This window comes from Bos taurus, chromosome 7 (assembly GCF_002263795.3).
Source record: "Bos taurus isolate L1 Dominette 01449 registration number 42190680 breed Hereford chromosome 7, ARS-UCD2.0, whole genome shotgun sequence".
NCBI lineage: Eukaryota > Metazoa > Chordata > Mammalia > Artiodactyla > Bovidae > Bos > Bos taurus.
Window position 1 is genome coordinate 4,527,772 of NC_037334.1, and position 27,869 is coordinate 4,555,640.

The 27,869-nt window shown below is 57.2% G+C and overlaps 1 protein-coding gene and 1 pseudogene across 5 annotated transcripts; one reads left to right on the forward strand and one right to left on the reverse strand.

Moving 5' to 3' along the window:
- Positions 1-629: 629 nt before the first annotated feature.
- On the reverse strand, positions 630-27,526 carry KLHL26 (kelch like family member 26). Of its 5 annotated transcripts, none has more exons than XM_024994750.2 (5): positions 27,378-27,461; positions 8,328-8,503; positions 5,851-6,033; positions 1,842-3,419; positions 630-819 (listed from the first exon to the last, which is right to left on the reverse strand). In XM_024994750.2, exons 3-5 carry the CDS (start codon positions 6,030-6,032, stop codon positions 768-770), a joined length of 1,812 nt encoding a protein of 603 aa, XP_024850518.1. In that variant the 5' UTR covers position 6,033; positions 8,328-8,503; positions 27,378-27,461; the 3' UTR covers positions 630-767. The 5 variants fall into 5 exon arrangements, with proteins under 5 accessions (XP_024850518.1, XP_015327363.1, XP_024850516.1 ...); XM_015471877.3 differs by having other exon boundaries at positions 8,380-8,503; positions 27,378-27,455; XM_024994748.2 differs by lacking the exon at positions 8,328-8,503 and having other exon boundaries at positions 27,378-27,525.
- LOC112447594 (uncharacterized) lies at positions 24,782-24,881 on the forward strand (annotated as a pseudogene).
- Positions 27,527-27,869: the final 343 nt, after the last annotated feature.

Below are 27,869 nucleotides of genomic sequence, written 5' to 3' on the forward strand. Positions count from 1 at the left end.
GAGCTCTGGGGCCCACACGATCATTCCTTGAGGACCCGCCCTGCTTCTCCCCTATCCCAGCCTCTGGGGTGAGGGCTCCTGGCTGCCCACCCTGGAGTCCTGCGACTGAGTGGATGGAAACAGAACCGCCAGGAGCTCTGGGGCTGGCTGATGGCAGGGGGCTGGGCTACAGGCACAAGGAGCAACATGGACAGAGTCTCTCCAAGGCTGCCCCTCCTGGGCCGGGTTTGCCCTCTGTCTTCCCCACTGGAAGTGGGAGTCCTGGCTGCACGCCCACATCCGCTCAGTCGTGTCCGACTCTGCGACCCCATGGACTATAGCCCTCCAGGCAGCCTCTGTCCATGGGATTCTCCAGGCAAGAATCCTGGAGCAGGCTGCCATTTCCTCCTCCAGGGATTTTCCCGACAGGGATCAAACCTACGTCTCCTGCATCTCCTGCACGGGCAGGCGAGTTCTTTGCCACTGCTCCACCTGGGAAGCCCACTGCCCCCCGGCTCTGAGCCGAAGGCTGGTCCTGCTCCTCTGCAAGGCTGGAAAACAGGGAGTGGAGAGAGAAGCCCCAGACACGCAAGGCCACGAGGAACCTGCGAGCCGTCACGCCCCACAAGCTCAACACTGGGCCCACTCCATCTTTTTACCATAACATTTTTATTAAATATAAGGAAAATAGGCGATGACGTCTGCTAAGGTCTGAGGTTAATTCTTCACATGGTGCGAGGGTCACAGAGACACGACATCAATCGTCCATTAGCAGCAGAAGAGACACTTTAAGTTGCCCCGAGGGTACAAATCTCGTTTATAAGACAGCAGTGCTGGCCTCTTAAGAAAAAGCAAAAGAGAACCAAACAAAAAAAAAGGTTTTGAGGTTTAGACTCCAAAACAAACGTGGCCACAGATGCCACAAATCCCTCGCAGGGAGCAGCCTCACAGCCTGCCTGACTCCCCGCACCAAGTGGGCACAGGCCTGGCGGCACGTCAATCTGCACACAGGGCGGGGGTGGGGGAGCAGAGGGCTAGAAAGGGGCAGAACTAAAATCACTGGACGGGCCTGCAGAATGCGGATGCGCTGTGAGATTCCAAGGCCAGCGTCCCCGCTCATTCATGGGACAGGGCCGGGGACGAGGAGCCTCACCCCCATTCTTGTTACAGCCCTGCACGTCACCCAGAGCCAAGTGGAAGGCCTAAGGCCCCTAAGGACCACCTCTGGGAGGTGGCTGTGGTTTTCCCTCCTGAGAGCAGACGATCACACACCCTGAAGGTGCCAGGACCCAGGTCAGGAATGGAGATGAGCACTGGGCCCCTCCCACACAGCAGCTCGGGCTCACTGGGGAGGCAGAAACATGCCCTTCTGGCCCTAGTCAGGTGGTGCCCCAGTCAGGCACCTCCCAGCCACCGCTCCTGCTCCTGTGTGTCACAGAGATCTGGGGTGTGTTTTTTTAAAAAAAGACACATGCAACTCAGAAAGGGTGGGGGGGAATTGGAGGATCAAATGAGTTCACATCTGAACGTCTCAGACCTCCAGGCAAAGGGAGGGGAGAGAGGGGAGACCCCAACTCCCACCCACCAGGGGGAATACGAGGTGGGCAAGAAAACCGCGTTGGATGTGAGCTGGCAGCCACAGCACATCAGCCACGCTGCTGGCAGGCTCCCCCCGAGGGCGTGGAGCCAGAATCTGCTTCAGGAAGGAAGCAGGGGCGCAGAGGGTGCCGGACCCACATGGCAGGCCCCAGGAGGCTGGCCCAGGGGTAGGGTGGCCCAGCTCTCTGCGGGGACCCGCGCCCACCGAGCCCCTGGCAGAAACAGCAGACAGCCAAGCCGGTAACCAGGGTCCGGGGAGCTACCTGCGGGGCCCGGCCCGGGGCAGCAGCACGGGGGCACAGGCAATGCCGGCAAAGGACTCGGGAAAGTGCAGGTCGCGCTCCCACTCGTCTGTCTCGGTGTTGTACACCTGCACGAGGCCAGTCACGTTGTTGAGACGCCAGTTGTAGCCCCCGACAATGTAGATCTTCCTGTCCAGCAGGCAGCAGCCAGCCTCGGACTGGCCAGCCCGCATGGGGGTGACGCTGGTCCACTGGTCTGTCTCGGGCACATAGTACTCCACGGCCAGCACGTCGAAACAGCGGTCCACGTGGTCCATGCGGCCGCCGAGAGCGTAGATGCGGCCGCCGGCGCCCACCATGGCGTGGAGCACTCGGGGCTCGCTCATGGGCGCCTTGAACTCCCACTGGTCGGCCTCGGGGTCGTAGCAGTGCAGGGCCTTCTTGTCCTCCACCGAGATGCCATAGCCACCCGAGATGTACAGGCGGCCCCCCACCGAGGCGCCCGCGTGGCCCCACGTGCGGCGCTTGAGCGAGCAGGCGTAGCCCCACTCGTTGCGCCGCGGGCAGTACCGCTCCACTGAGGCCAGGCTGCCGGCCCGGTTGCGCCCGCCCGTGGCGTATACCATGCCGCACAGCACGTTCAGCTGGAACTGGATCCGGCTCTCCTGCATGGCTTGCAGGCGCAGCCAGCGGTTGAGGTGGGGGTCGTAGCGGTAGCAGGCGTCCACAGCGCCCTCGCCACTGCGGTACTGCAGGTGCTGGCCCCCGGCCACATACACGAAGTTGTCCAGCACCGCCACGCACGTGTGGCTGCAGCCCACCTCCATCTCCGTCAGCTCACGGAAGTGGCGGGCGCCCGGCTCGGGCAGCTGGTACACCTTGCTGCTGACGGAACGGTCACTGTCAGTGTACGGGGTGCCCCCGAAGGCCACCAGCGAGGGCACGTCTGAGCGCACGGCGGTGCGTGACGACTGCATCTCGTGCTGCCGGAAGGGCAGCACTTGGTAGCTGAAAGCCTCCAGCAGGTATTGGCGGCACAGCACGTCCTCCACCATGATGTCCAGCGTCTGCACGCTGTCCACCAGGTCCGAGGACCGCATGAGTGGGAAGCGGATGTGGCAGAGCACATGGCTGGCACGCAGGCGCCGGGCTGGGTCATGCTGCAGCCAGCGCACGGCCGCCCGGAACAGGTCAATCTCAGCGCAGCTCTGCAGCCGGTTGCTCTGCAGGAAAAAGACCAGGCGCTCGAGCGGCAGGTGCAGGAAGTCCTCCTCCTCGGCTATCTGCAGGAAGTGCCGGAAGGTGAAGGCATCCACCGATTCCTTGAGCGAGGCCAGGCTGAAGGTGGTGGCCATGTGGCCGATGTGCAGGCAGGTCTCGACGCTCATGGCGGCCTTGAGGAACTCCTCGCACAGCTCCACCACGGGCAGCATCTGCAGGAACACGGCGGCGCCCAGCACATCCTGCACGCAGTCCAGGTCCAGGGTCACCTCAGCGCTGTAGGCGAAGTCGATGATGTGCCTCAGGCCGCGGGCCGACACGCCCTTCAGCTCAATGACGTCCTGGCTCGCCTCCCGCATGCCACCCGTGAACATGGCCCTGAAGGTCGGAAACACAGCATGGGGCCTCAGGCCAGCCAGGGGCTGTGTGCTGCCCAGGAAGGCCTGGCCCCCTACACCCCGGACACTGCAAGCAGAGCATGACCAGTTGGGGGAAAGCAGGCTGGATGTTCATCAAAGACACGCAGAAAGGAAAAGAAAGATTTTTAATCTACCCCCTAGTCACGTATCTTCCTACAAACGGCAGCTCCCCACGAGGGGCCCTGCCAGCCTAACCCAGAGGTTAGCAGTGCTAGGGCCCACGGACTCAGAGGGTGAAGACCATGGGTTGTGTGCTGCGGGGTGGGTGCAGTTCCCCAAGAGGAGACCAAATCTTGGGTTTGGCTTTGACTCTGAGGACAGGACTTTCATCGGAAGGACTGATGCTGAAGCTGAAACTCCAATACTTTGGCCACCTGATGCAAAGAACTGACTCATTGGAAAAGACCCTGATGCTGGGAAAGATTGAAGGCAGGAGGAGAAGGGGACAACAGAGGATGAGATGGTTGGATGGCATCCCCAACTCAATGGACGTCAGTTTGAATAAGCTCCGGGAGTTGGTGATGGACAGGGAGGCCTGGGGTGCTGCAGTCCATGGGGTCACAAAGAGTCAGACACGACTGAGCGACTGAACTGACTGAGGACAGGTTCCCCTGGCCCACCTTAACACCCAGCCCTGGGAGAGCTCCCCCACGGCAAGTTCCGGAGAGAAAGCAAGGTCTCCCAAGGCAGTATGCACCGTGGTTCACGGACAGCCTGGCCCACCAGGGCAGGAGGCTCCACCTTCCCCAGCCTGGGTCTTGGGTCACTGTCACAGGGGTTGGAGAGGGTGAGGGTCCCCAGGTCAGAGGGCCCGTCAGGAAGCTATGCTAGAGTCCGTGTCATCTCCAGAGGCCTAGGTGATCAGGGAAGCCCCCTGAGAATGGCCTAAAGGAACACCAGTCCATTGTGAGCCCCACCCCAGCAGCAAGTGACCCCGGCTCTGTCAGCCACGCGCTTCTGTCCTGAGAAGCGGTGTTCACGTGAGTGCTGGTGAGACACACGGGCCCTGGGTCCCAGCCCCACAAGGCTCCAGAGGGTCCCCTACCAGGAAGAGGGGTGAGAACCCCAGTGCCTGCTCAGGGCTCCTGGCAAGTTCTAGAAGATGGAGAGTAGCAGGGTCCTTTCATGGGACCAGCTGGCACCTCATCAGAGTTGTAACTCCCATCAGCACACATTCGTGACAGCCGCCTGAGGGGAGAACTTCAGACACCGCCTGGCAGATGCGCATCCCCTAGTCCCCCGCTGGGTGGGCCCAGCTCAGGCCAGGAGCAGAGACAGCCGAGCTGGGGGCAGCTGGGGGCCACCGACTAATCACCACCCAACCCTTGGCAGCAGCACTCCACCAGCCCCCAGACCCCGCTTCTTCTTGTCCCCACGAGTCCCATCAGCCCATCGAAGGCAGAAGTGATCACGGCGATGGGAGGGAGCGTTGCCTTTTAAGGCCTCTCGGACTGCAGTGCCAGCGCAGAGGAGCCTTTAAAGGGCATTTCTGGCTCGGCCGGCCCGCCCGTCCCCAAATCCAGAATAAAAATAGAAGCGGCGCCCCAGATGGCTTGGCTGCTCCAGCTCCCCAGAACGGCCTCTGTGAGACCATGGGGCGGGCAGCCAGGGGGCGCACCAGGCAAGGCACCCCAGTTGCAAGGACCATGAGACCTAGGGTGGGCACCTGGGCTGGGACTCTGAGAGACGGCCGGCAAAGTGGGGCTGAAGAACCACCCCCAAGTGGCACCCCAGCTCTCTCAGGCGGCAGGAGGAAGCTGACCAGTTGGTCACTGAGGGAATGAGGGAGACTGTCCCTGAGCTGTGATACCTTCCCACGGGTGAGAATGGTTGGGTGGGACCCTCACTCCCCTGCGCAGCCGAGCTCTTCAGGAAAGAGTCTTTGGGCAGAGAGACCCGGACACCCAGCAAGGCCTCACTCATAACACGGCGTCTTGGACAGAGCCTGGTACCCACAGGGGCTGCCGACTAGGTCTACCATCCATCCCCCGGCCTGCACACAGGCTTGCAAGGGCAGAACTCGTGCCTTTGATCACCACCAAATTTCCAAGGCCCAGAACAGCGTTAGGCACAAGCAGGCATCAGACAGAATGAAAACCCAATGGCGCCCTGCCGCCTTCGCAGGGCACAAGCTGCTAAGCGGGCTCCCACCTCTGCCCCCAGGCATGCCCGGCTTGTCTGCTCCGTGTCCCCCAGGGTTGAAAAAGCAGCAAACCTGGTAAAACCTGTGGGCTTACTGGACATCTGGCTTCTCTCTAAATCCAGAGATAGGCGAACCTCAGCCTCTTTCCCTCAAAGCCATCCTGGGCTGGATGCAGCTGGAGGCACAGCCCTGGGATGGTCCCTCTGGGACAGGCGGTGCCCCCACTCCACCCCGGGGCCCTGCACACCTGAAGTAGTCGCTGCAGGCAGCCAGGACCACCTTGTGCGCATGGAAGGTCTCTCGGTTGACGGTGAGCACGACGTCCAGGAGCTGGCCCTGGGCGCGGAGCGCGGCGAGGCCCTGCAGGAGGCTGGTGCTGTGGCCGGGGGCCGAGAAGGTGCACTTGAGGGCCCCGTTCTTGTCAGCCATGCTGTGAGGGAGCAGAGGTGGGCAGGCAGCTGAGCGGCCGTGGAGCCATCTGCTCTCCACCCAGGGCCCTGAGCAGGCTTGGCAGGAAGCTGCCCCTGGGTGGAGGTGAAGTTGCCAGAACCCATCCCCGAGAAGCGGAAGCCGGACCTGGGTCCCAGTGGTGACTGCCACCTGCCCGCTGGCTGGCCTTGGCAGCGGAGGCACATGTACAGACTCCAACTGTCACCTATGAAATAGGCGAGGTTTCATGCAAGACCCACAGAGGCTCCCACATAGCCTTTTCTTTCTAACTGAGGTGAGATTCATATAACAGTCATCATTTTGCAGTGTACAATTCAGTGGCATAAACTCCACTCACAAAGTTATGCAACCATCACGGCTATCAGCAAGGTGAAAGCAGACCCATACCCATTGCCAGTCACCCCCCAGCCCCCTTCCCCAGCCCCCAGTCACCACTACTCTGCTTCCTGTAGCCATTTGCCTGCTCAGACCAGGGATCAAACTCGGGCCCCCTCCAGTGGGAGCGTGGAGTTCTGATCACTGGACCAACTGGGGCGTCCCAACCTCATGGCCCCAGGGCTGTGGAGGACACAGGAGGACTGAACCCGAGGAAACAGCAGGTTGCATGGGATCTTCCTGTCACCCTGGGGCCAATATAAAGAAGCAATAAAACTAAGTATAACTCCCTTCAAGAAGATGGATTTACCTGTGGGGGCAGCTTGCTAGGGGGATGGGAGAAGGAAGACACATTCTGGCACATCCCATCAAAATAAGGATGCACAAGGCAAAGGCTGTCTTACAATAAAAATAAAGTTTTGAAAAGGAGAGGGGTGGCCACAACCCAAATGCCCACCAGTGGATGAATGGATAAATGAAATGTGTATGCATGTGATGGAATATTACTCAGTCATGACAAAGAATGGAGCTGATTCAGGCTACCATAGGGAAGAAACTTGAAGACCTCAGGCTAAGTGAAAGAAGCCAGACACAAAAGGTCACATGTTGCATGATTCCATTTATATGAATTGTCCAGAAATCCACAGACAGAAAGCAGATCAGTGGTTGCCAGGGGCTGGGGGTGGAGGGTGGGGAGTGACTGCCCATCCAGGCTTCCCTTTGGGGTGATGAAAATGTTCTGGAACCAGAAAGACATGATGGTTGCACAACACTGTCAAAGCACTAAATGCCACTGAATTATACACTTGAAAATGGGGACTTTTATGTTACGTGAACTTCACCCCAAAAAACAAAACAAAACTCAAGGTCCTTGGAGCCTTCTCAGGGCCTGTGTGAAATGAGCCATGACCTTCAGGGCCTCACAGTACACGAGGTCCTCTGTGGCTCAGTCCCTATTGTTCCTACTCATTCCCCTTCATCCCCTACCTCCTAGCCACTGTCCCCTTTGCTATTTCATCTTGGAAAACTTTTGCAGAAATGCATCAATAAATGAAGAGTTTATAGAGAAGGAAATGGCAACCCACTCCAGTATTCTTGCCTGGGAAATCCCACGGACAGAGGAGCCTGGAGGGCTGCAGTCTATGGAGTCTCAAAAGAGTCAGACACAATTTAACAACTTAACAACAGTAAAGTAAAAAAAAATAAATAAGAGTTTAGGAGGCCCTAATGTATCACTTCATCTCCAAATGCAACAGAAACAGACAAGGCCTGGACTTCCCTGGCTAAGACTTTGAGCTCCCAATGCAGGGGGCCCACGTTGATCCCTGGTCAGGGAAGTAGGCCTGCATGCCACAACTAAAAGAAAGTTCACCTGTCACGTGCTGCAAGGAAGATCGGAGATCCTGCACGCCGCAACTAAGACCCGGCGCAGTCAAATAAATACATACATATTTTTAAAAACTCCAAACTTATAAAAAAGAAAGAAAGGCACATGCCCCTCAGCCTCCATGGAGTCAATAACCTTCCCAGGACTCTCCCAGCACCCCCCCACCCAGGCAAAGGCCAGCGTCCCCAGTCCTCTGCTCACTCCCCATGGCCTCCAGCTCTCTGGAACGTGCTTTCCCATTCCTGGGACGGACGCCTGCCCACAAATGAGGGCCAGGAATGTGGGCACTGGTCTTTCCAAGAATGCAGGAGGAGAAAGAAGGCTTCTTGGCTCCCACTGCCCACCAGCTCCCCAACCAGGGGTCAAGCACACGGCATTCAGTTGCTGCCGACAGGAGGTCCCCGACTCACACAGGCTGCCCACCTCAGTGGCCCTTCTAGAAGCCTCAAGAAAGGAGGTGAACTAAGTCAATGGGCAGAGGGGCTGCAGGGCCCTGAGCGCTGCCCACAGACCTGCAAGGTGCTCAGGACTCCAAAGGTGTGGGGATGTGTCGGGGGACACCACCTGCACTGAGTGGAAAGCCGTCCTGTCCCCGGAGGCAGGAACGCGTGCGACTCAGAGCATCTGCGCCGGAGAGGCCAGGGGGCCAGTGGCACCAGGAACCGGAGCTGGAGGCTGGGTGTGCAGACTGTGGAAGGAGGGAAGGAAAGGGGCCCAGGAGGACCATGAGTCTCTAGCCTGGCTGAATGGAGTGGACGCCCACCTCAGATGCCCCCCGCCTCTCCCCAGTGCTGCTGCATCCAGGCTATCCTTCCTGGACGGGCCACTGCTAGGACCCAAGTCTCTGTTCTTTTGGTTTCCCAAGACCCGCGAGTGACCCCCATTCTGAAGATTACGGATCCTCGGGATTCAGAGGACCTCAAGCTGCACCCATCCCCTGGCCAGGACATCTCCAGGGACAGGGTCTCACTGTGTCCTCTCGCTGACACTCCACAATGGGCTCTGGATCGCCAAAGCCAACATTGTCCCACAGGAGCCTCCAAGTATCCTTGAGGTGCTCGGGTCCATCCCGAGATCCTCAGGGCTTTCTGTCAGCCCCATGGCCCCCTCCCAAGGCTGGGAGGACACAGTATGAATGAGACAGAGCAGCCGGCCCTTGCCAGGCACACAGTCAGGGAAACGGGGGCCCAACATGGTCAAATTATCCAGAACAGGCATGTCAGTGTCCCGTGGGAGGGAACAGGAGCTGGGAAAAGAGAGGGGCAGAGGCCAGAAAGTGGAGATGTCCTCAGCTTCTTCTCCTCCCAGCTCTGCCACCCCTGAGGTTAGACAGGGGCGCCCAGCCTCTCCCTGGGAGCAGAGGGGTTGGTAGCATCCTGGGTGTTGGCCCTATAGCCTGGCTTCCATCAGGGCCATCCCTGTGTGGGGTCACCTTCCAGCCCGCAACGGGCCTCCTCCTGCCTGGGGCCAGGCGCCCCCATCTTCCCTGCACAGCACAGCGGCCTAGGATCAGAGACGGCTGGTGGGAACCTCCCTCCTGGGGCCCGGCGGTGGAGAAGAGGCCCACCTCAAACCAGGGACGGTGTTAAGATGTCGACGCACACTCTGCTGGTCTGGGTGACCCCGGGGACGGCAGAGCCACTCTGCACAGACGCCACTCAGTGTGTACAGCGGGGCTGCGGGGTGAAAGGTGACGTGCAGGTGGCACCAGCACGCCACACGCACTGCCAGGGCCTCCTAGTCATCCAACCGGAGCCTGGCCCTGGGCAGTGTCTGGAGCGCGGGGCCAGGACCCAGAGCCCGGGAGCTCATCTCAGCCAGACCCACTCTAAAAGCCTGCTGGGCTGCACCCAGCATCTGCCACTCCAGGCCCCGGCACCTGGAGTGAGGCGCAGAGGGCAGGACTCCGAGGCCGCCCTGCTACCTGCCAGCCACGCGACTCAGGCACATTCCTCAGTCCTCTGAGTCTTGATTTTTCTCAGCTCTCAAATGGGGCAGAGGGCTGCCAAGAGGCTCCCGGGCCCCCATCACCTCCCAGGAAACGAGGGATGGCAGACTCCCTATTTTCCCCAGCTTCACTTTGGGCTGGCCAGGCCCAGTGGGGGGCTGCACCCTGCCACCACCCCTACAAGCTGCCCGCCGGCCTTTGAATGGGGCCAAGTGCTTGGGAACTTGAAGCTTGGAACCACCCACAGAGCACTGGCTCATGGCAGGTGCCAACTGAGCCTGGCTGGCCTCTCCACGGACACCTCGCCTCACACATTTTTACACTCCCACTACCCAGCCTTTGCCATTTTGCTTTTAGCCGGCCTTAGTTTTTTCTTCGAAGTTCCTCTGAGAGTGTGAGGCAAGGTGGGAGGATTTCCTGTGTCCACTGAGCCCTGGGAACTGGTACACCCATGCGTGTTTTCACCAGAAGAAAAATCTCACACCTGAGGTAACTTCACCCTGGGGCTGCTTGGTCCCTGAGTATATATTTACTGTGGTCCTTAATATATAAAGAGCACCAAGAAATCAATACAAAGCCAGCAATGTCACAGAAAGATGTGCAAAGGTTGTGGGCTGACGGTTCATGGGAAAGGAAGCACATCTCGTTGGAAGGACCTCAGAGCCAGCTTCACTTATGATAAGAAAAGTGTGCTTGCCAAAGGACTGGCTTCGCCCCTCAGGTGGACAGAGTCATCAGGCAGGCCATCTGTCAGCAGACACTCCTGTCTATTTCCAGATGGAGTTTGAAATGGGTCAACACCCAGGAAGGTAGTTTGAGAGACCTAGCAAAATTCTAATGGCTCATCTTCTCAACCTAGCAAGTCTGCTTCCGGGATTTTTCTGAGATACACTTACTTGCGCAAGTTGAGAGATGTGTTGAGGATATTCACTGGGGGCTGGAGATGGGAAACAAACTAAATACCCTTTAAGAGAGTACAAAGGGCTGCCCTCCAGCTGAGCATGGAGGCCGTGCATACTCTGAGCATTAAAAAGCTCCTATAGGGCTTCCCTGGTGGTTCAGAGGTAAAGAATCCGCCTGCCAATACAGAAGATGCAGGTTTGATCCCTGGGTCAGGAAGATCTCCTGGAGAAGGAAATGGCAACCCCCTCCAGTATTCTTGCCTGGGAAACCCCATGGACAGGGAAGCCTGGCGGGCTACAGTCCATAGGGTCGCAAAGAGTCGGCCACAACTGACGAACTAAGCAACAACAACAATGTGGGGTTTAGGGCACCCCAGCCCAGAACACCCCTACCAAGCCCAGAGCACTGCCCCTTACAGGGTGTGGAGCCTACGCTGCGCCACGTGGGCAGGAAGCAGCCCCTCTCTGCGCATGCCTCGCCCTCCCCAGGCCCGCCTCCGTGTGCCGCCAGCAAGGCGCCCAGCACCTCAGGAGGCCGTTTTCCTCCTCCCATCTCAGAAATGGGACAACTGTCTCTGAAGCCCTGACATCTACCCCCACACACACCTCGCAGCCTCTGGGGAGCTCGGGGAGGGAGAGAGGCAGCCGGCCTGGACAGACAGGCAGGCGTGGCTGGGCGGAGGTGGGCAGCAGGAGGAGGGAGGGCCGGAGCCTGGGCCCGATGACTAAGGGAAGGCCCGTTACTCAGGCGGGCCCAGACAGGGGGCGGCGGCGAGGCGGGGCCACGGCCCCCAGGAAGGCGGCGGCGGCAGGCCTTGAGCTGGTCCGAGCCTCCAGACAGCCACCCGAGCCACGGTCACCCGTGCTGAGTCATCGGAGCCAGTGCGTCAGCAGCCGGGTCAGGGCGTCTCTGCAGGCCACCCCGGCTGCACCCTCAGCCTGGATCTGGCCACGGAGGGCATGCCCCCTGCTGTCCCGACCCCAGCCCGCACACCATGTCCCCCTGGCACTGTCATCGGGCGCCCTCGGGCATGTGCAGGCCCAGGCATGACACGGGACACGGCGGCTGCCTCCCTAAGGGTGTCCCTGCCCAGGGCTGACGGCTGGTGGGACTGCGTGGGGGAAGCCCCCCCAGGACACCCATGGCAGGATCCCAGGGCCTCCCCAGCCGGCCAAGCCCACCGCCCGCACCGTCACCAGATCCTGGCTAGCACCCCCTGCATGGGCTCCTTCCTTCCTCCTTAGTTGTTCATGAGGTCGACACCCCAAAATACACCGTGGGCTAGAGCCATTGCCTCAGAACCTGCTTTGAGGGGACCCAAGTCCAAGGCAGAATGGCCTAGTGAGGGGCGGCCGTGTGAGGTGCGGGGCCATGTGAACAGTGACGGCCCCCCGGGGGCACTGAGAGCTGTGAGGAGCAGCACTCGGCACGGTGGGTGCTCCCCACCTCCTGCCCTCACCCGCCTGCTGGCCCTGGTCTCCACGATCGGTTTCCCAAGCTCACAGGAGAGATCTGAAGCCCCGGAAAGTTCTTTTCATTGGAATGTCCAAAAAAAAAAAGAGAGAGAGAGAAAGAAGAGGCAAGAACAAGAAAGAATTTCATGGAAACATTTCTTTGGGGTTTTGTAAAATCCTTTCCCACCCCCACATGGAGCCCAAAACTCAGGCCAGAACAGAGTCTGACGGTATTGCCCCTTTAACATACTGTTCTGACATGCAAATTCCCTCACTTCCCCTCAAAACGGAGAGCACTTCCACTTTCAAAGCCAATTTTGGTTTTATTGTCCATGTGGCTCGATGGAGCGCAGCAGCGCAGCACAGCTGGTTGGCTCGCGCCCCGGCCGACGCAGTACCAGGGAGTTCCAGGCCACTCCGCCCCAGGGTCCTGGGTACAGCAGCAGGAAGACGCTGCACTTGGGGGGGGACACAGGGGGCCAGAGACCCCGAGAGGGAGTCAGAAACACACAGAGAGAGACAGAGGCCAGAGAGAGAGAGAGAGAGACCCAGAGAGAGACAGAGACCAGAAAGAGACCCAGAGAAGAAGACAGAGACCAGGGAGAGAGAAAGCAACCAGAGAGAAAGAGAGAGCCCCAGAAATGGGGGAACAGAGACCCAGAGAGAAAGAGAGACCCAGAGATGGGGGACAGAGACCAGAGACGGGGATGGGGGTTGGGGACGGGGCTGGGCTGTGGACGGAGAAGCATCGGCTACCCGCTTGCCACTTCTCTGGCCTGGCTCTCACACCACCACCCCTGGCCTCCTGTCCAGCCATACTGGAAGCTTCTCTGGCTCGCTCCTCCTGCCCGCTTGACTCCTCACACAGCAGGCTCGTTGACAGAGCACATGGGCACAGCCCAGGAGGGCAGTGTGGCAAGTGTCCTCTTCAAGATGGTGAAACTGAGGCCCAGAGTGCCCCCCACCCCCACATCTGCAGGCTGCTCCCACTTCCTGCTCCTCTGCAACTGCTGACTCGGCCAAGGCCACTGTGCTGACCCCTGGGGTCGCAGCGCCACGGATAAAAGGTGCGTCTGAGCCAGGGTCCCACATGGCCCCCAAAGGCAGACACTCGCAAGCTGCTGTTGCTGTGGTTACCACAATATTTCACAGCTCTGGGTCCTGCGCCCCCAGCCCGAAGGATGGAGTCACCGTGTTTTGGCACCTGGCAGCAGCCCTCAGACGCGCGGGCTGGCCTGCGGCCCCCATGCTAACGTCAGTTCCTTCCCTCCTGGGACCACTCGCCCCAGGCCAGCTCCGCCCGCCTCACCCCCAGGCAGCCGCAGGCCAGCAGTAAGGGGCAGCCTGCGGTCCTCTGGCAGAGCTGGAGCCCCAGCCTCTTTGGGCAGCGGACCAAGGAGCAGGGCTGCTGGGTGGACAAGTGGAGAACCCAGGAGCAGATGAAGGTCCTGAAAGCAGTGTCCCAGCAGGCCGGGATGCCAAACCGCTGAGAGAGACGGTGCGGGGACAGAGATCCAGAGAGAAAGAAAATCTGGCCAGGGCCCAAGACCCCATGTGCCCCTGAGCCTGGGCGCTCTCCACAGCATTAGCAGTTATGTTGTTTATTTCTCCCTGCTGGTCATCATGCTCGTTATTTCCTACATCTTCTGCTGTAATTCCAATCAGGATGCCCAGTGCCAAGGCGGATCTGTGCACCCTGCGGGAGGCCAGGCGGGCCAGGCAGGGGCAGAGACTCATCACGGCTTCCCACCTGTTCTGCCTCCTCCAAGAGCCAGGCCATGGGCACAACTGGGGCCCCTGTGAGCTCAGCTTGGGAGCACGGCACCCCCAGAGATGCTCGCCCTGAGCCCCGCAAAGCAGTGCCAGGCCACACCTGCCCACCTGGCCTTCAGGGCATCAGCGTGCAGGGCCACCCCCGCCACGTCTGTCCATGGCTCCTCCCTGCCCATGCCTGCGGGACAACGCTGAGGTGACAGAAGAGAGGCGCTGCTGGGGCGTGCAGGCAGGAGGGAACCAGGCAACCTGCGGGCACCTGGGACTGGTGACCCTTGAGGGCCCTCACGTGACAGCCAGGAAGGCTGGGGGTTGAGCCCGTGGCTGGGCAGGCAGATGGGTTCTACAACCCACGTCCACCGCAAAAGAACCATCATGACTCCTCCCAAAGACCCAGGCAAGTAAAAAGAAGCAAATTTCCAGGGGCTTGGAGCAGAGGTGGGGGTCTGTGCGGCCCCACAAGTCACCAGCCTCGAGAGACCCTGGCGAGATCCCACGCAGAGCCTGGCGCCAGACGGCCTCACTCGGTGCTGGCTCTGTTCCAGGCTGAGGGGAACGTGCTGCCAACACCGTCCTCCTGCCCTTCTGTGGCAGGGACACACTGCGTGGGTCCCTGCACTCCCCCGGCACTCACTGGGGTGTGGCCGAGAGCCCCGCAGACACGGCCCACTCTCCCACCAGCAGCAGGCGACACCGACGTTCAAGGTGACTCCCTGCGGCTCCCCACGCTTTGCTCCTCAGGGCCACAGTGCGTGCAGGGCCCCCCAAGTCCCGCTGTGCCTCCTGCTCAGGCCCTCTGGCCTCAGCCCAGCCTCTCAGTGGTGCCGCAGGGAGCCCAGGACGCGTGGGGTCTGGCCACTGCTGATGGACCAAAGGACCCTGTGGGCAGCAGTTCCTCAATCCCAGACCGGCCCAACTTCAGCAACTTCTCAAGGCGACACATAGACCACCCGCTTCCCTCACCAGCAGCAAGCACTCTGCCTACAAGATACCCCCCTCCCCCTCCTGGCAAGCAAGCACCCACTCTATGCAGGCTGGAGAAGTGCCGACCCGGGTCCCAGCTCATCTCTTGGTGGGCAGCCTGGAGAGGGATCCACCACGACTGCCCCATCTTATAGATAGGGACACTGAGGCACAGAGAGGTTCAAGCACCCACCCAAGGCCACACGGCACATAAGAGGTCAGTGTCAGCCTCTCTGCAGCCCCAGGTGGATGGCCCCCTGATCATCTCCATGATGCAGATGGGAAACTGAGGCTTGGAGAGCAGGGACCACTCACCAGGAAGGCCGAGCCAGGAGGTGCATGTGGAGCCAGACACCAAGGAGGGCAGGACACAGCTCCTGGGTGGCAGCCGGGGCAAGGGGGTGGACGAGCCTGTTAACTCCCCAGCTGTTATGAGGGGGGAACCCCACTCTGCCAGGTCACCAGTAGCAAAGCCCCACCCAAGCCTGCACACCACTCTGACCCCCCAACCCAGCTCTTTTTGTCTTGCCTGCCCATCACACCATCCAGTAAACCATCCGTTTCCAGTCTGTCTGTCTCCTCCAGTCTGAGTCAGGAGTCTCAACAGGCAGGGCAAGGTGGGCTCTGTCTCCTGCTGTGTTCCAGCACCTGGCACCGTGCCCAGCATGTGTTCAGAGCTCGGTCATGCCTGTTGATTAGATGGCCGGATGGCTGAGTGCATGGATGGATGGATAGATGGGTAGATGGATGATAGATAATGAGGGACGTGGTAAATTAATTAGACGAACGAGCAGATGGATAGATGGCTGGATGGATGAGTGGATGGAAGGGTGGGTGGGTGGAAGGCTGGCTAGATGGAGAGATGGACGGACGGATAGATGATGAATGGGTAAGGGGGCAGGTAGACGGCTGCTAGGTGGCAGCAGTGGCTGGGGCCTGACTCCCATCTCTGCCTGTCCCATATACCTGCTGCTATCCCCTCCACTCAACCCCCTGGTCCAACTCCTGGGAACGGGTATGTTATCCTTGACTGGGCTCAACCAGGAAGCCCTCAGCAGGCTTTTCTCTGGGATGTCGTACCTGCACACTTTGCTCATGCTATGCCCTGAGCAAACAGCCAGCTCCTTCCGTCCCCTTCACCCTTCCTCCCCATGCTGCACTCTCCAGCCCACCAGCTCTGCCACGCTCCTCCAGCATCCACCCTTCCAAGCCTTCTCGAAGGAGAAGGTCTCCCCCAAGGCTTTCCTTGCCCTCACGGCCTGGGCAGGGCTCCCTACAGCCTCCACGACCCCTCAAAGCTCAGCCAGGGCCCCCATGCCAGGGGCGGAAAGGGTGGCTAACAAGCAGATCTCGGGCTGAAGCTTCACTTGTTTTGTTCCCACCCACTGACAAGAGGCTGATCCCAGTAAGTCCCCATCCCCCCACATTATCCCTGCTGCCCTGGGCTTGGAGATGTGGCCACATGAATGAGCACAACCTCTTCCCTCTACACATCAGGCAAGTAGGCACAAGACTGCCTGGCCCCAGAACCCTGCTGGGAAATCCCGTGAGATTCCAGCACTGAAAATTCCAACATCTCAGGACCCAGCCCAGCTGCCTCCCCTGGCAGGGAAGGTGTGAGGCTCTGAAAGGGACAGTTCTGCCAAATGGCACATGCTCATGCCCAGTGATGCTAGGTCATATACAAGCAGACAAAGATACAGGTGTGGCTCAGCAAGGATCTTCTAATAGCAGCATAGACTTAGGCAAGAAAAGGGGCCAATCATGAATATCTTCATTTGGGGTGGGGGAGTGCAATATCCCTTCCTTCCTCTAATAAGGAACCCCTGATTTCCTCCTTCACTCTCAGCCCCAGCGGTAAGGATAAGCAGACCCACCCCTGAGCTGAAAAGGGAGACTCACAACCCACCCTGGCCAACCAGAGCCTCCCAGGACCCAGCCTGGTCCCAGGAGAGGGGGTGTGACCCATCTGACCCAATCAGAGCCTTCCCTGGGACTTTCGCTGCAGCCACCAGGATGGAAGGCTGTCTTCCCCCTAGGGTTGCCAGGATGGTGGGAAGCAAAGTCACCTTGCCCAACCAGGAAGGAAGTCAGAGAGCTGAGGGACGGGAGACACAGATTGCAGGGGAATCATCTGAGGCCTGTATGTAATGTACCTAAAACTGGAATTCTCTCTGAACTTATTTTTTACATGAACGATGAGCTTTTATTTTTTAACTGAAGGCAGTGAGCTGAGGTTTTGGCTCCTGGAACAAACGGGGGCCTTTGATGTCAGAAGTTTCAAATCCGGGGCTTGAACTCCAGACGAGCCTCTGGAAAAACCACTGTGGAGTCAACACTTTTCCAGCTACCATCTCTCCCTGCCATTCACACAGCTTTCCTGCCCTGGGAGTGGAGGCGAGAATGCCTCGCGGCTCTGCGGGCCAGTGATCGGTGACCAAACAGACAGCCCAAGCCCCGCCTGCCTGGAAGGACACAGCCAAGGTCAGCAAGCTCCCCGTGCCCCTTCTGTGAAAGTTCAGCAACTCTAAACGCTAAACTGCGGAAAGCATGCCTAAGGCCGGAGCTGCAGGGCCGCCCGATGCCATCAACCTCAGCAGGGAAAACACCACTCAGAGCTTCTGCAAGTGACTCACGTGGAGCATAAACACTTGTTCCCAGCCTCCCCACCTTACGGGCACAGGGGCTGCCATTACCCCTCGCATGACAGCAGCGGGGAGAAAAAAGACCACAAGAAGCCCTCCGGGACCAGACTCCACCACGGCAAGCACACAGTTATGGCTTTCGATGACAGTCCTGGAAGTTTTTTAAGTGGAGTCTGCCTCAGGGTCTACAGTGGGCCCCCTAGATGCCTGCTGCTTCGTGGGCACTTTGTCACCACCCCCCCAGATGCCCCACTCTTAGCTCCAGCCGTGGAAGATTCTGGGTGACCATGTTTGCCTGCTCCCGCTTCCTCCAGCAGACTGTTTCAAATTCTAACATCCCTTTGAGAGGCAAGCTCTCCGGATATCCAGCCCAGCCCAGCCCAGCCCCACTCGGATCCCGTCTGTCTTTGACCCCTGTGGAATTTTGCAGTTGTGGCGTCAGAAAACGTCTTCGGCGCTCGATCCTCGGGTGACCCCCCCTTGAGGCCTTTAAAAGCCCAGAGGTCCACCCCTCAAGATTTCCTCCAGGCCGAGTGTGTTCAATTCCGGAAGCTGCTTCCCTCACAGGAAAGGTCTGTGATTCCCCCCAGGTGCCGGTTACTTCCTCCCGAATCACAATATTTTCAGTGTGTGGCGAGGTGGTCCACGGGAAGAGCTCAACGGCTGGGCTGCTCGGCGAGGGGTCTGAAATCACCCTGGATGCGCCCCAAAACCCACTCCGCAGAGGAATGTTAGGGAAACGCTCTCCTGGCCATGGGGGGATGAGCTGTGAGAGTCCTGAGCAGCGCTCTCTGGAGGGAGACGGGGAGGGGCGGGGGAGGAGGAAGGGACTGGAGACTCGGGGTTAACAAGTGTTAAGAGCCGTCTGCACAGCTGTGGAGCGGCTACCACAGGAGGAGGAGGAGGAGGGCCCCAGCCCCCCACTTCCCCCTGCAGGCAGCTGGACACGGAGAGCGGCGGGACGTTTTCTCGTCTTCAGCGCAGCACTGTGACTCTGGCCGTGAACCCCATGAAGCACATGCACAAGGGTACTGCCCACTGGCTGCTCTCTAATGGAGGCGGATTCCCTGACCGCACGCCCGTGACTTTCTGTTTCTCTGCCTGAACCATGGCGCCACCGACCCAACAGACATGAGTCTGAGCGAACTCCGGGGGATAGTGGAGGACAGGGAAGCCCGGCCCGCTGCAGTCCATGGGGTCGCAAAGAGTCGGACACGACTGAGCGACTGAACAACAACATTCCTGCCATTAACTCAAATCAGGAGAAGCAGAGTGATCCTGGCTCAGCCGGAGTGGAGGGCTGTTCCAGGAGCCTCCAGTCAGGCCAGCTCCTCTGGCAAGTCCATCGCAGACTGTGGGGAGAAACCTGCTAGGCTGTATCAGGGCCTCCACCATGAAGCCCTGCCCTCAGGGAGCGCACATTCCAGGGGACACAGAATGGACCACAAGCAAGGGCCAGAGAACAAAGGGGCAGGCAGCGGGGTCACAGTGGGCAGAGTGGCCAGGCCCCGAGGAGGCAACCCTGGGGCTGTGCAAAGCCCTGGGACAGGTCACTCCAGCCAAGGGAGGGCGAGGTCAAAGGCCAGGAGGGGTGCCAGTGTGCGGTTGGAGACGCAAGCTCTGGAAGTCTGGGGAGCAGTGGCAGGGGCCAAGGGGCTCACGTGGAGAAGCGGACTTTGTTCTGACATTGTTCTGAGAGTTAGGAAGCCCCTGGCAGGTGTCAGGCAAGGGAGCAGCCCAGTCTGATGCCCGCCTTGGAAGGGTGCCACCAGCGGGAGTCGGGGGACAGGAAGCAGGAGGGCAAGTCAGTGGGGGCTCAGGGCAGGATGAGGAGAAGGTGGAAGAAAGGGCCGGAACTAGATGTGGCTCAAAGGTGGAAACATCACCGTGTGTCAATAGATTAAAGGAAGAAAGAGCAAATCAGTGCATGCCTGGTGAGTGCTCTTAAGGAGGAGGTCAGAGTGGAGGCGGGAACCAAACTGGGAAGGACCAGGTCCTGGTTGGTGGGAGAGCAGAAGCCCTTGAGCAAGGAGAGGTGTGAGGACTTTCCAGGAGGGGGTGGGGGGCCTTGAGCCATCCAGGCCAGATGTCTGTCTCTGCTCCCTGCCTCCTCCGGTTGCTCTCAGACAGCAGAGACTCTCAAGCCAAGTGGGGCCTCCTCCTGCCTGAGGGGTACCCCTCAGCACTCACTCCTTGGTCCATGGCAGAAGCCTGAGAACTGGTGATGCCCCGCCTGGCTGTCACCGTGGGTCAGCATGTCACACAAGACTTTCCATCTTGAATCCTCCCCAAACCCATTCACAACTCACCATCTCCACGGCCTCCCGCCTTGGCTCATCTCTCGCCAGAAGGATCCTTCCGAAACATGAATCTGACCCAGGCACCCCCTCACCCTAACCCTACGCCCGTGCCTCTGTCTCCCCCTCCTCCCTCTCACCCTCTCCAGTTCCTCTCTGCCCTCAGGAACCCTAACAAGCCAGGCTCCTCCACCTTTAGAATCTACACGTGCCACTTGCCTGTACCCAGAAAACAGTCCACCTCCGGAGCCTCCCTTCCCCCAAGCTGATGGCCCTAACCTTGAGCCTCTGGTCCACCTCATTTGTAAGGGGGTTCCCAGAACCTTCTGGAGAAGACAGGAATCTCCAACTCGGCCTCGGGATCATTTATGGCAACTGTGGGGAAATGATGGCCCAAGAGTTCCACATGCTGGGGTGTGAGCAACCCACATGGGCCCACACCCTCTGTCCAGGGGCCCGTATGTCCAACACCACACAAAGCGGTGGGGACACAGGAGGCAGGTGACGACTGCCGGCAGAACAAACAGGCGCCAGATGAGTGCTGAGTGCTGTCCGCAAGAGAAAGGACGTGCTGAGAAGCCGCCCTCCCTGCTCCCTTCTCCAGGGCCTTCAACCCCGAGCCTGAAACATGCCCAAAGACCACAGGGCGGGAGTGCAGAGAAGCCCCTCCTTAAAGTGGGCGGGGAGACAGGCACAAACCTCCGACCTGGCCTCACTGAGCTCTCCCATGAGGATCAGTAATAAAAAAATAACCAGTTAAGGAAAGTTAAGGATACTGAGCCCGCTCCCTAGAGACGGCACAATGATAGCGGAGGCTAATAAAACCTTCCTACCCCATAAGAATGGCCGACGAGAAGGCTGTCCCCTGGGGGTTGCAGCTACCGGCTGGAAGCGGTCCAGCTGTGAGATAATCGGGCTGCACAATTCGGGGCGAAGTGTGCAGCGTTCAGAGATATTTCACATCATGAGCTCAAGGGACCCTGCCGGCCAGAAGGTGAGGAAAGGGCGCCTCACTCTCAGAGGCGGCCCTGCGCGCCTCCAGCTCCGCGTTCCCTCCCTCGCCCCAGACTCAACTGCCCCCACCCTTGTACTCTGCCAAGGCCCACCAGCTCAGGCTCCACTCTGTTTCCAGCGGTAGGCTCACGTGCTGCCACCTGCACTCGTGCTGCTGCAGAAGCAGCTCAGACTTGACGCGTTCCGTTCTCCCACTGACCCTGCTACGTGGCCACCAAGTAAACACATGAGTGTCCTTCAAACTGCTCAAGCCAACTACCAAAGACTGAAAATTCATATGTGGAGACCTATGTGATGGTCTAAGGTGATGGTATCAGAAGGCAGGGCCTTTGGGGGGTGATTAATTAGGTCATGAGTACGAGGCCCTCATGAATGGGATTAGTGCCCTTATAAAGTGACCCCAGAGAACGGCGTAGAGCACAGCAAGGAAACTGTGTCTATGAACCAGGAAGTGGCCTCTCCAGACACCAAATCTGTCGGCACCTTGATCTTGGACTTCTCAGGCTCCAGAACTTTGAGAAATAAATCTCCGCTGCTTAAAAGCCACCCAGTCTATGACATTCTGTGTGGCAGCCTAGACTAAGAGACCAGCTTTCTCTTCCCAACCTGCCACCCCGGCTCAGTAACAAAACCAGCAAACACCCCAGGGTCCCTTTGTGGCCATGTGGGCCGTGCACAGAATGCTAACGGCACGAGGACTGCAGGACAACCCTGCCACCTGCACACTCACACACAAACGTGCAATATGCCGGGTGCCCTTGAACACTTCCCAAATGAAGGCTCTAACACCCAGAGGGTTGCAGACATGCCCAAGGCAGGCAACAAGCAAGCGGGTCTCACGAGGTGCCTGACGCTGCCACATTCCCAGAACTCCTAGGAGCCCCTGTCCCTGGAGGGTCAGACTCCTGCCTCTCCCTCTCAGCTGAAAAGATGACGAGGCCAAAGGAACAAGAACCTTCTCAGAAGGCCAAATGATCTCCAGTCTTTCACACAGGGGTTTGGGGGCCTGGCTCTCCCAGAGCCTTGGGTATATGTGGAGAAGATCTAGGGAGCACCCAGAGAGGGCTGGTGAAGGACGTTTAAACAAGCAAAAGCCACCAAGCCAGGAGCAGATGCCGCAACTGAACCGTGCCAAACCCACTCTTGTGGTACCCCAGGTATGGCTTCCCAGGGAAACAGCTGTGGCTGGCGTGGCCCTCTACAGATGCTTCTGCCTTGTCCCCCAGAAGCCGCGTGAGTCAGGGAGACCGGGCCCCATCCAGACACCTGTAGGAAAGACGGGCTGAGGAAAGAGGAATGCCAAAGGCCCAGCATCTGAAGAGCCTCTGTGGCGAGAAGGCTCCTCCTGAATAAGCCAGCCGGGTTCCTCACAGCAATGGAATTTTAGTTGTGGTGGTGCAACTCCCAGGAGAGTTCCCCCTCCTTCTCACAACACCCCACAAACGTCCTCTCTCTCTAGGAGTCTAGACTCCCGTCACAGGCCTGAGGTGGAGCTGGGAGGGGGGCTGCCACAGAACAAGGATCTTTGGTGTGACAGAGCCTTGGAGCTAGGATCCAAGGCTGAGCTAGGATCCCCTCAGCAAGCCCCCAGCTAAGGCGGCCACGCTCTGTCCATCCTGGAGGTTCGGCTTGGTCATTAACGACCATCTCTACTAGGCAACGGGTTTTTTTTGTTGATCCCTCGAGATAGGAAGGAAAGAGAATAAGCTTTTCTCTTTCTTTTTCCTCCCCACTGGTTGCAGAAAGTGAACTCGGAACAAACAAGTTACGTAATGCTGGGGGTGTTGTTGGGTGGAGGGGGGAACGCCATCACTCCTAAGGACAGTTCTCCGAGTTGTGGGACTGTTGGAAGGGCTAAGGGAAACACAGGAACCGCCCCCACCCCTGGCCAAGTGACAAAACCCTTTACGGGACAACAAGGCAGATGCAGGCACCACCTGGAAGGCTGGGAAACCAACCACCCTCACAGACAGGGCCAGCCTCCCCCCAGTCCTTGGCAGCCTCACAAGTCTCCCCAAGAAGACAAGGGACGGACGTGACCACCTAGTAGGGACTTCAACCAGCCAGACTGCAAGCCCTAGAGAGCTTTTCCACACTCCACTCATTCATCCATTCGTCCCGCCCCATCCCTCCCTCCCAACCATATTTTTTGAACACTTCCTTCCTCTGGGCTGCCCCTGCTCCAGGCATACAAGACCAAGAGTGGACAAGACAGACATGTTCTCCACCCTCAAGGCATTTCCACTAACAAGCACACCAAGTAGTGTTGGGTGGTGAGTACACGTTCCAGGACACACAGCAGCCGCAGGACCCAGCAATTCCACTTCTGGTACAGACCCCCAAAGAAGTGAACACAGGTGTTCAGGCAAAAACCTGTATATGCATGTGCACAGCAGCATTATCCAAACCAGCCAAAAGGTGGAACCAACCTAAACGTCCTTCCACCTAGTAAGTGGATAAACAAAATATGTCCACACAATGGAATGGTACACAGCCATAAAAAGAAATGAAGTACTTATACATACGACCTTGTGAATGAACTGCAACCCACTGCTAATGGGAAAAAGATGTCCTTTTCGGCTGATGGAGGTGTTCTGGAACTAGACAGAGGTGATGGTTGCACAACACTGTGAATATGCTGGATACCACGGAATGGTACACTTTAAATTGGTGAGTTTTATGTTACATAAATTTTACCCCAAAAAGCCAACACAACAAAGTGACCAGAAAAAGTGTTCCCGGGGCTAGCTGAGCTCAGGGGAGTCAGGCAGGTGCCTCTAAGGGGCCATGATCTTAGAATGGAAGGATGAAGAGGTATGAGGTACAGGCAGGTCATGTACTGGTATGGTTGGTTTGGAATAAATGAAGGAATGAATAAATGACCAACCCTACAAGGGCCTCTACATCTCAGAAGGATCCTTGGGAGAATCTTGTGTGCAATCTCTCTCCAATTCTGATCTCCATCTCACCATATGAAGGATTCTTGCTCTTTTCCCGCACGAGCATCTAAGGGATAAGACCCTCCCCGCGTCAGCTGCTCCAGACAACAGATTTTTCATTGGGATGGATGGTAGGAGGCAAATGAACATCTGAGAGATGAGGGAGATATCTTTTAATAAAATGACTCCAGGGGACTCACCTGGTGGTCCAGTGGCTAAGACTTCGCCTTCCAATGCAGGGGGTGTGGGTTCAATCCCTGGTTGGGCAACTAAGATCCCCCATGCCCCAGAGCAACTAAGCCTGAAGGTTCTTTAACATCCAAAATTAAATAAATAAATATTTTTAAAAAGAAAATGCCTCCAGGACTTCCCTGGTGGTCCAATGGCTATGCCACTGCACTCCCCACGCAGGGGGCCCAGTTTGACTAAAAGAGCCTATGTGCCATAATGAAGGACCAATGATTCCACGTGCTGCAACTATGACCCAGCACAGCCCAACAAGTAAACATTAAAAAAAAAAAGAAAATGCCTCTGTTTAGAAAAAATTTCTTAGATATGAAACTAGAAACAAGATCCATAATGCAGAACTAGATAAAGGAGACCTCCTCAAGATGATAAAACTTTTGCCCGATAAGAGATACCATTAAAAAAACAAAAAGGCAAGCTACAGGCTGGGAGACAATAGTTGCAAATAGTACATCTGATAAAGGACTTGTATCCAGAACACGAAAAGAAGTCCAAGTCAAGAAGACAAGCCAAGGAAACAATGAACAAAAGACTGGAAAAGACACTTTATCAAAGACCTGCGTGGCCACTGAGACCAAGAAAAGATATCCCACATCATGAGTTAATAAGGATATGCAAATAAAACCAAAATAAGATACCAACGTACACTTAGAATGGCTAAAATTAAAGACTGGCTATGTCAGGTATTGGGAGCAACTGGAACTCTTGCACATCACTGGGAGGAGTACAGTCAGGGTGCAGCTACTCTGGAAAACAACTTGTCAGTTCCTTAAACCTACAAGAGCTGCTTTGGTAACACATGTACTAAAACTGGAACAATATTGAAATTCACATGGCTCCTGAACAAGGATGACACTCAAATTTGTGAAGCATTCTGTACTTTTTAATCTAATCTCAAAAAAAGGAAACAAAAGTACAAAGATGTGATGAACTATTTTTTACATTTTTCTGGGATACAAAGGCCCTGCTTGTCAAGGACCTCAGTTGTTAAGGTGAAGGGCTGCACCACAGAGTGCTTCATGGATTCCTCTGCCATTTTGCTCTGTTTTATTACCACTCCTATTTGTTCATCACTCTAGTATTTGTGGAAAGATGTTCTGTATTTTGCCACATCATGATAATAATAGTCCTAGTCTGACTGGTTGGTTTATAAGTTTAAGTACAAATAAATAAAAGACCCATTTTACCTTGAAGAAAAAGAAAAAATACTTAACCCTGCACCTACCATAGGACCCAGACATTCCACTCCTAGAGGATGAAAGTGTATGTCCACACAGGGACTTTCCTGGTGGCCCACAGGCTAAGACTCTACACTCTCAGGGCAAGGAGGCTGGGTTCCATCCCTGGTCAGGGAACTACATCCCACGTCACAACTAAAACATCCCGCATGCTGCAACTAAGGCCCACTGTAGTCAAACAAATAAAAATAAATGTTTTTAAGAAAAATTTTTTAAAAAAAGAATGTGTATGTCCACACAAAGACGCATACCCAGATGTTCACCACAACTTTATTTGCAATTGTCAAAATGGAAACCACTCAAATGTCCATCAGCCAGTAAATGGACAAACAAATCATGTCCATCAGTACAATGGAATACTAGGCAGCAGTGAAAAAGAATGAACTTCTGATACTTGGGACACATATGAAACTTCAAAAATGTTCTGTTAGGGGACAGAAGCCAGACACAAGAAGCTACATATTACATGATTCCATTCATATAAAATTTCTAAAAAGACAAAACTACAGGGAGTGACAGCAGATCAGAGTGTACCTGGGGCCACAGCTGGGAGAAGGATTGACTGCAAGGGGCTTGAAGGAATTCATTGTGGTGATGGACACCTTCTGAAAACTTGGATTGTGTTCATGGATACATAACTCTATAAATTATTAAAACTCAATGAGCTGTTCAGGTAAAATGAGTGAACTGTACAGCATGTTACTAATTATACCTTGGTTTTGCCCCAGGTTATCTTTACTCAGGGCCCAAAGCAGGGACTAGGGTTCATGTTACCTCTTATCTGTCCATTACATGCCACCTCCTGCTGGTCACCAAGTCCTATCCACTCTACCCCCCAGAATGTCTTCCCAAATCTACTGATTTCTCCCTGCTCCCCACTACAGGCCTCTAAAGCCCAACTCAAGCACCCAGGTCCCCACAACGAGGACTGACTCTGTAACACACCCGTATTAACCACTTTATCATTTATCACGTTGGCTGAAATTATTTGCTCCCATAAGCTCACAAGCGAGAAAAAGGCCAAATTACTTGCTCGGCCAGCCAATGGTAGTAGGCTGTCCTGGTGGGCCTGGATGAAGAGATCTAGACCATGCTGGCCTTGGGCAATGAAAGACAGAGGAAGGTCTTGCATCGTAACACAGGTGTTCTTTCCCTCTGAGAACCCAGAACAATGCATATAAATACCTTCAATTACTACGCCAATTCTGGGGTTCAAACAACCATTCTTAGGACTCGGCCAAAGATAAAGGGGGCCTCTCTCAGACCAAAAGGGGTGAATTCTTCCACCATGATCTGAAGGCAAGACCTTGCTTCAAGTTTTTTGCCCTAGGGAGTGGGAATTTACACCCCAAGAGGATTAGAGGGAGGAGCCCCAAGATGGACCCTCCTCATATATTTTTTTTAAAAACCTTCAGGCTTTTTAAACCATTCTCAGGCTTCCCAAGACCCACTTCAGCCCCTTAGGATCTCCAGAACCCCCAGACCCCTCCCTGCCCATCAGAACTCACTGGGACCACCAGCTTCCACTTTCAGATTCTCCTAGATCCCTTGGGTCTCTTTCAGGCCCTCAGGTTCACTTGCACCTCCTACTCCCAACCTTCTACAGTCCTCACCCACCCCAAATCCCCTCAGCACGTTCTCAGGACCTCAGGACCTCAGGTTCTTAGAAACCTCAGGGTCCTTCAGCACCCTCCAGGAAGCCCTGGGCCTCAGCCCTCCAAGCTCCCCCAGTCCCCTCTTCACAGTCCCCAGGACAGCCTCAACAACTGCAAGATTGCCTATGGCCCCTACTCAGGACCTCCCTGCCTCCCAGACCTCTTGGCATCCTCAGTTACTCATGGCCATATCACAATCAGGAACCCCTGGGATTCCCTTCAGATCTCCATGTCCCTCAAAGCCCTCTCTGGCCCCTAAGGACACATGCAGATGCCTGGAGGTCCGGGGGCCCCCAAGCCGCCATCAAATGCCCCATGAATAGCCCTCAGTCCCCCCAGTACTCCATGGCCACCTAAAGCCCGCAGCCCCCGTAAAGATCCTCGAGCTGGTCCAAGCCATCCCGCACCTCTCAGGACCCCCAGGACTCCTCATAGGCCACTCTTGCCCTGGGGCAGGTGCAGGTCCACCCTGCGGGCTGGGTCTCACCTGCTTGGGCGCTCGGGGCCCGGACCGGCGCCAAAGCCGCCGCCACCAGCGCCACCGCTGCCGCCGGACTCCGCCATCTTCCCGCCGCCGCCACCGCGCGTGCTAGTGACGGGAACCGCGCGCGCCGGCTCGGGAGACCAAATCGCGGGGGGTGGGGCGGGGCCTGCTCTGCGGAAGGGCGGGGCCCTAGGCGAGGGGCGGGGCCGGGTCTGAGAAGGGAGCGGGTCCTGGCCCGGGAGGGGCGGGGTCTGAGAATGGGCGGGGGGGGCAAAGGCAGGAGCCGGTACTGCTCTGGGACAGGAGGGGCGGGGCCTGGGGAAAGGGGCGGAGTCTGGGAAGAGGTGCAGGCATGGGTCTGAGGAGGGACGAGAGATTGGTGGGCCAGGGAAGGGGCGGGGGGCACGGTCTACGAAGAGGCGTGGCCCGGGTAGGGGGAGGGGCCTATCTTGGAGGGGCGGGGCGAAGGCAACCTGTGCGTGTCCTGGAGTAGCC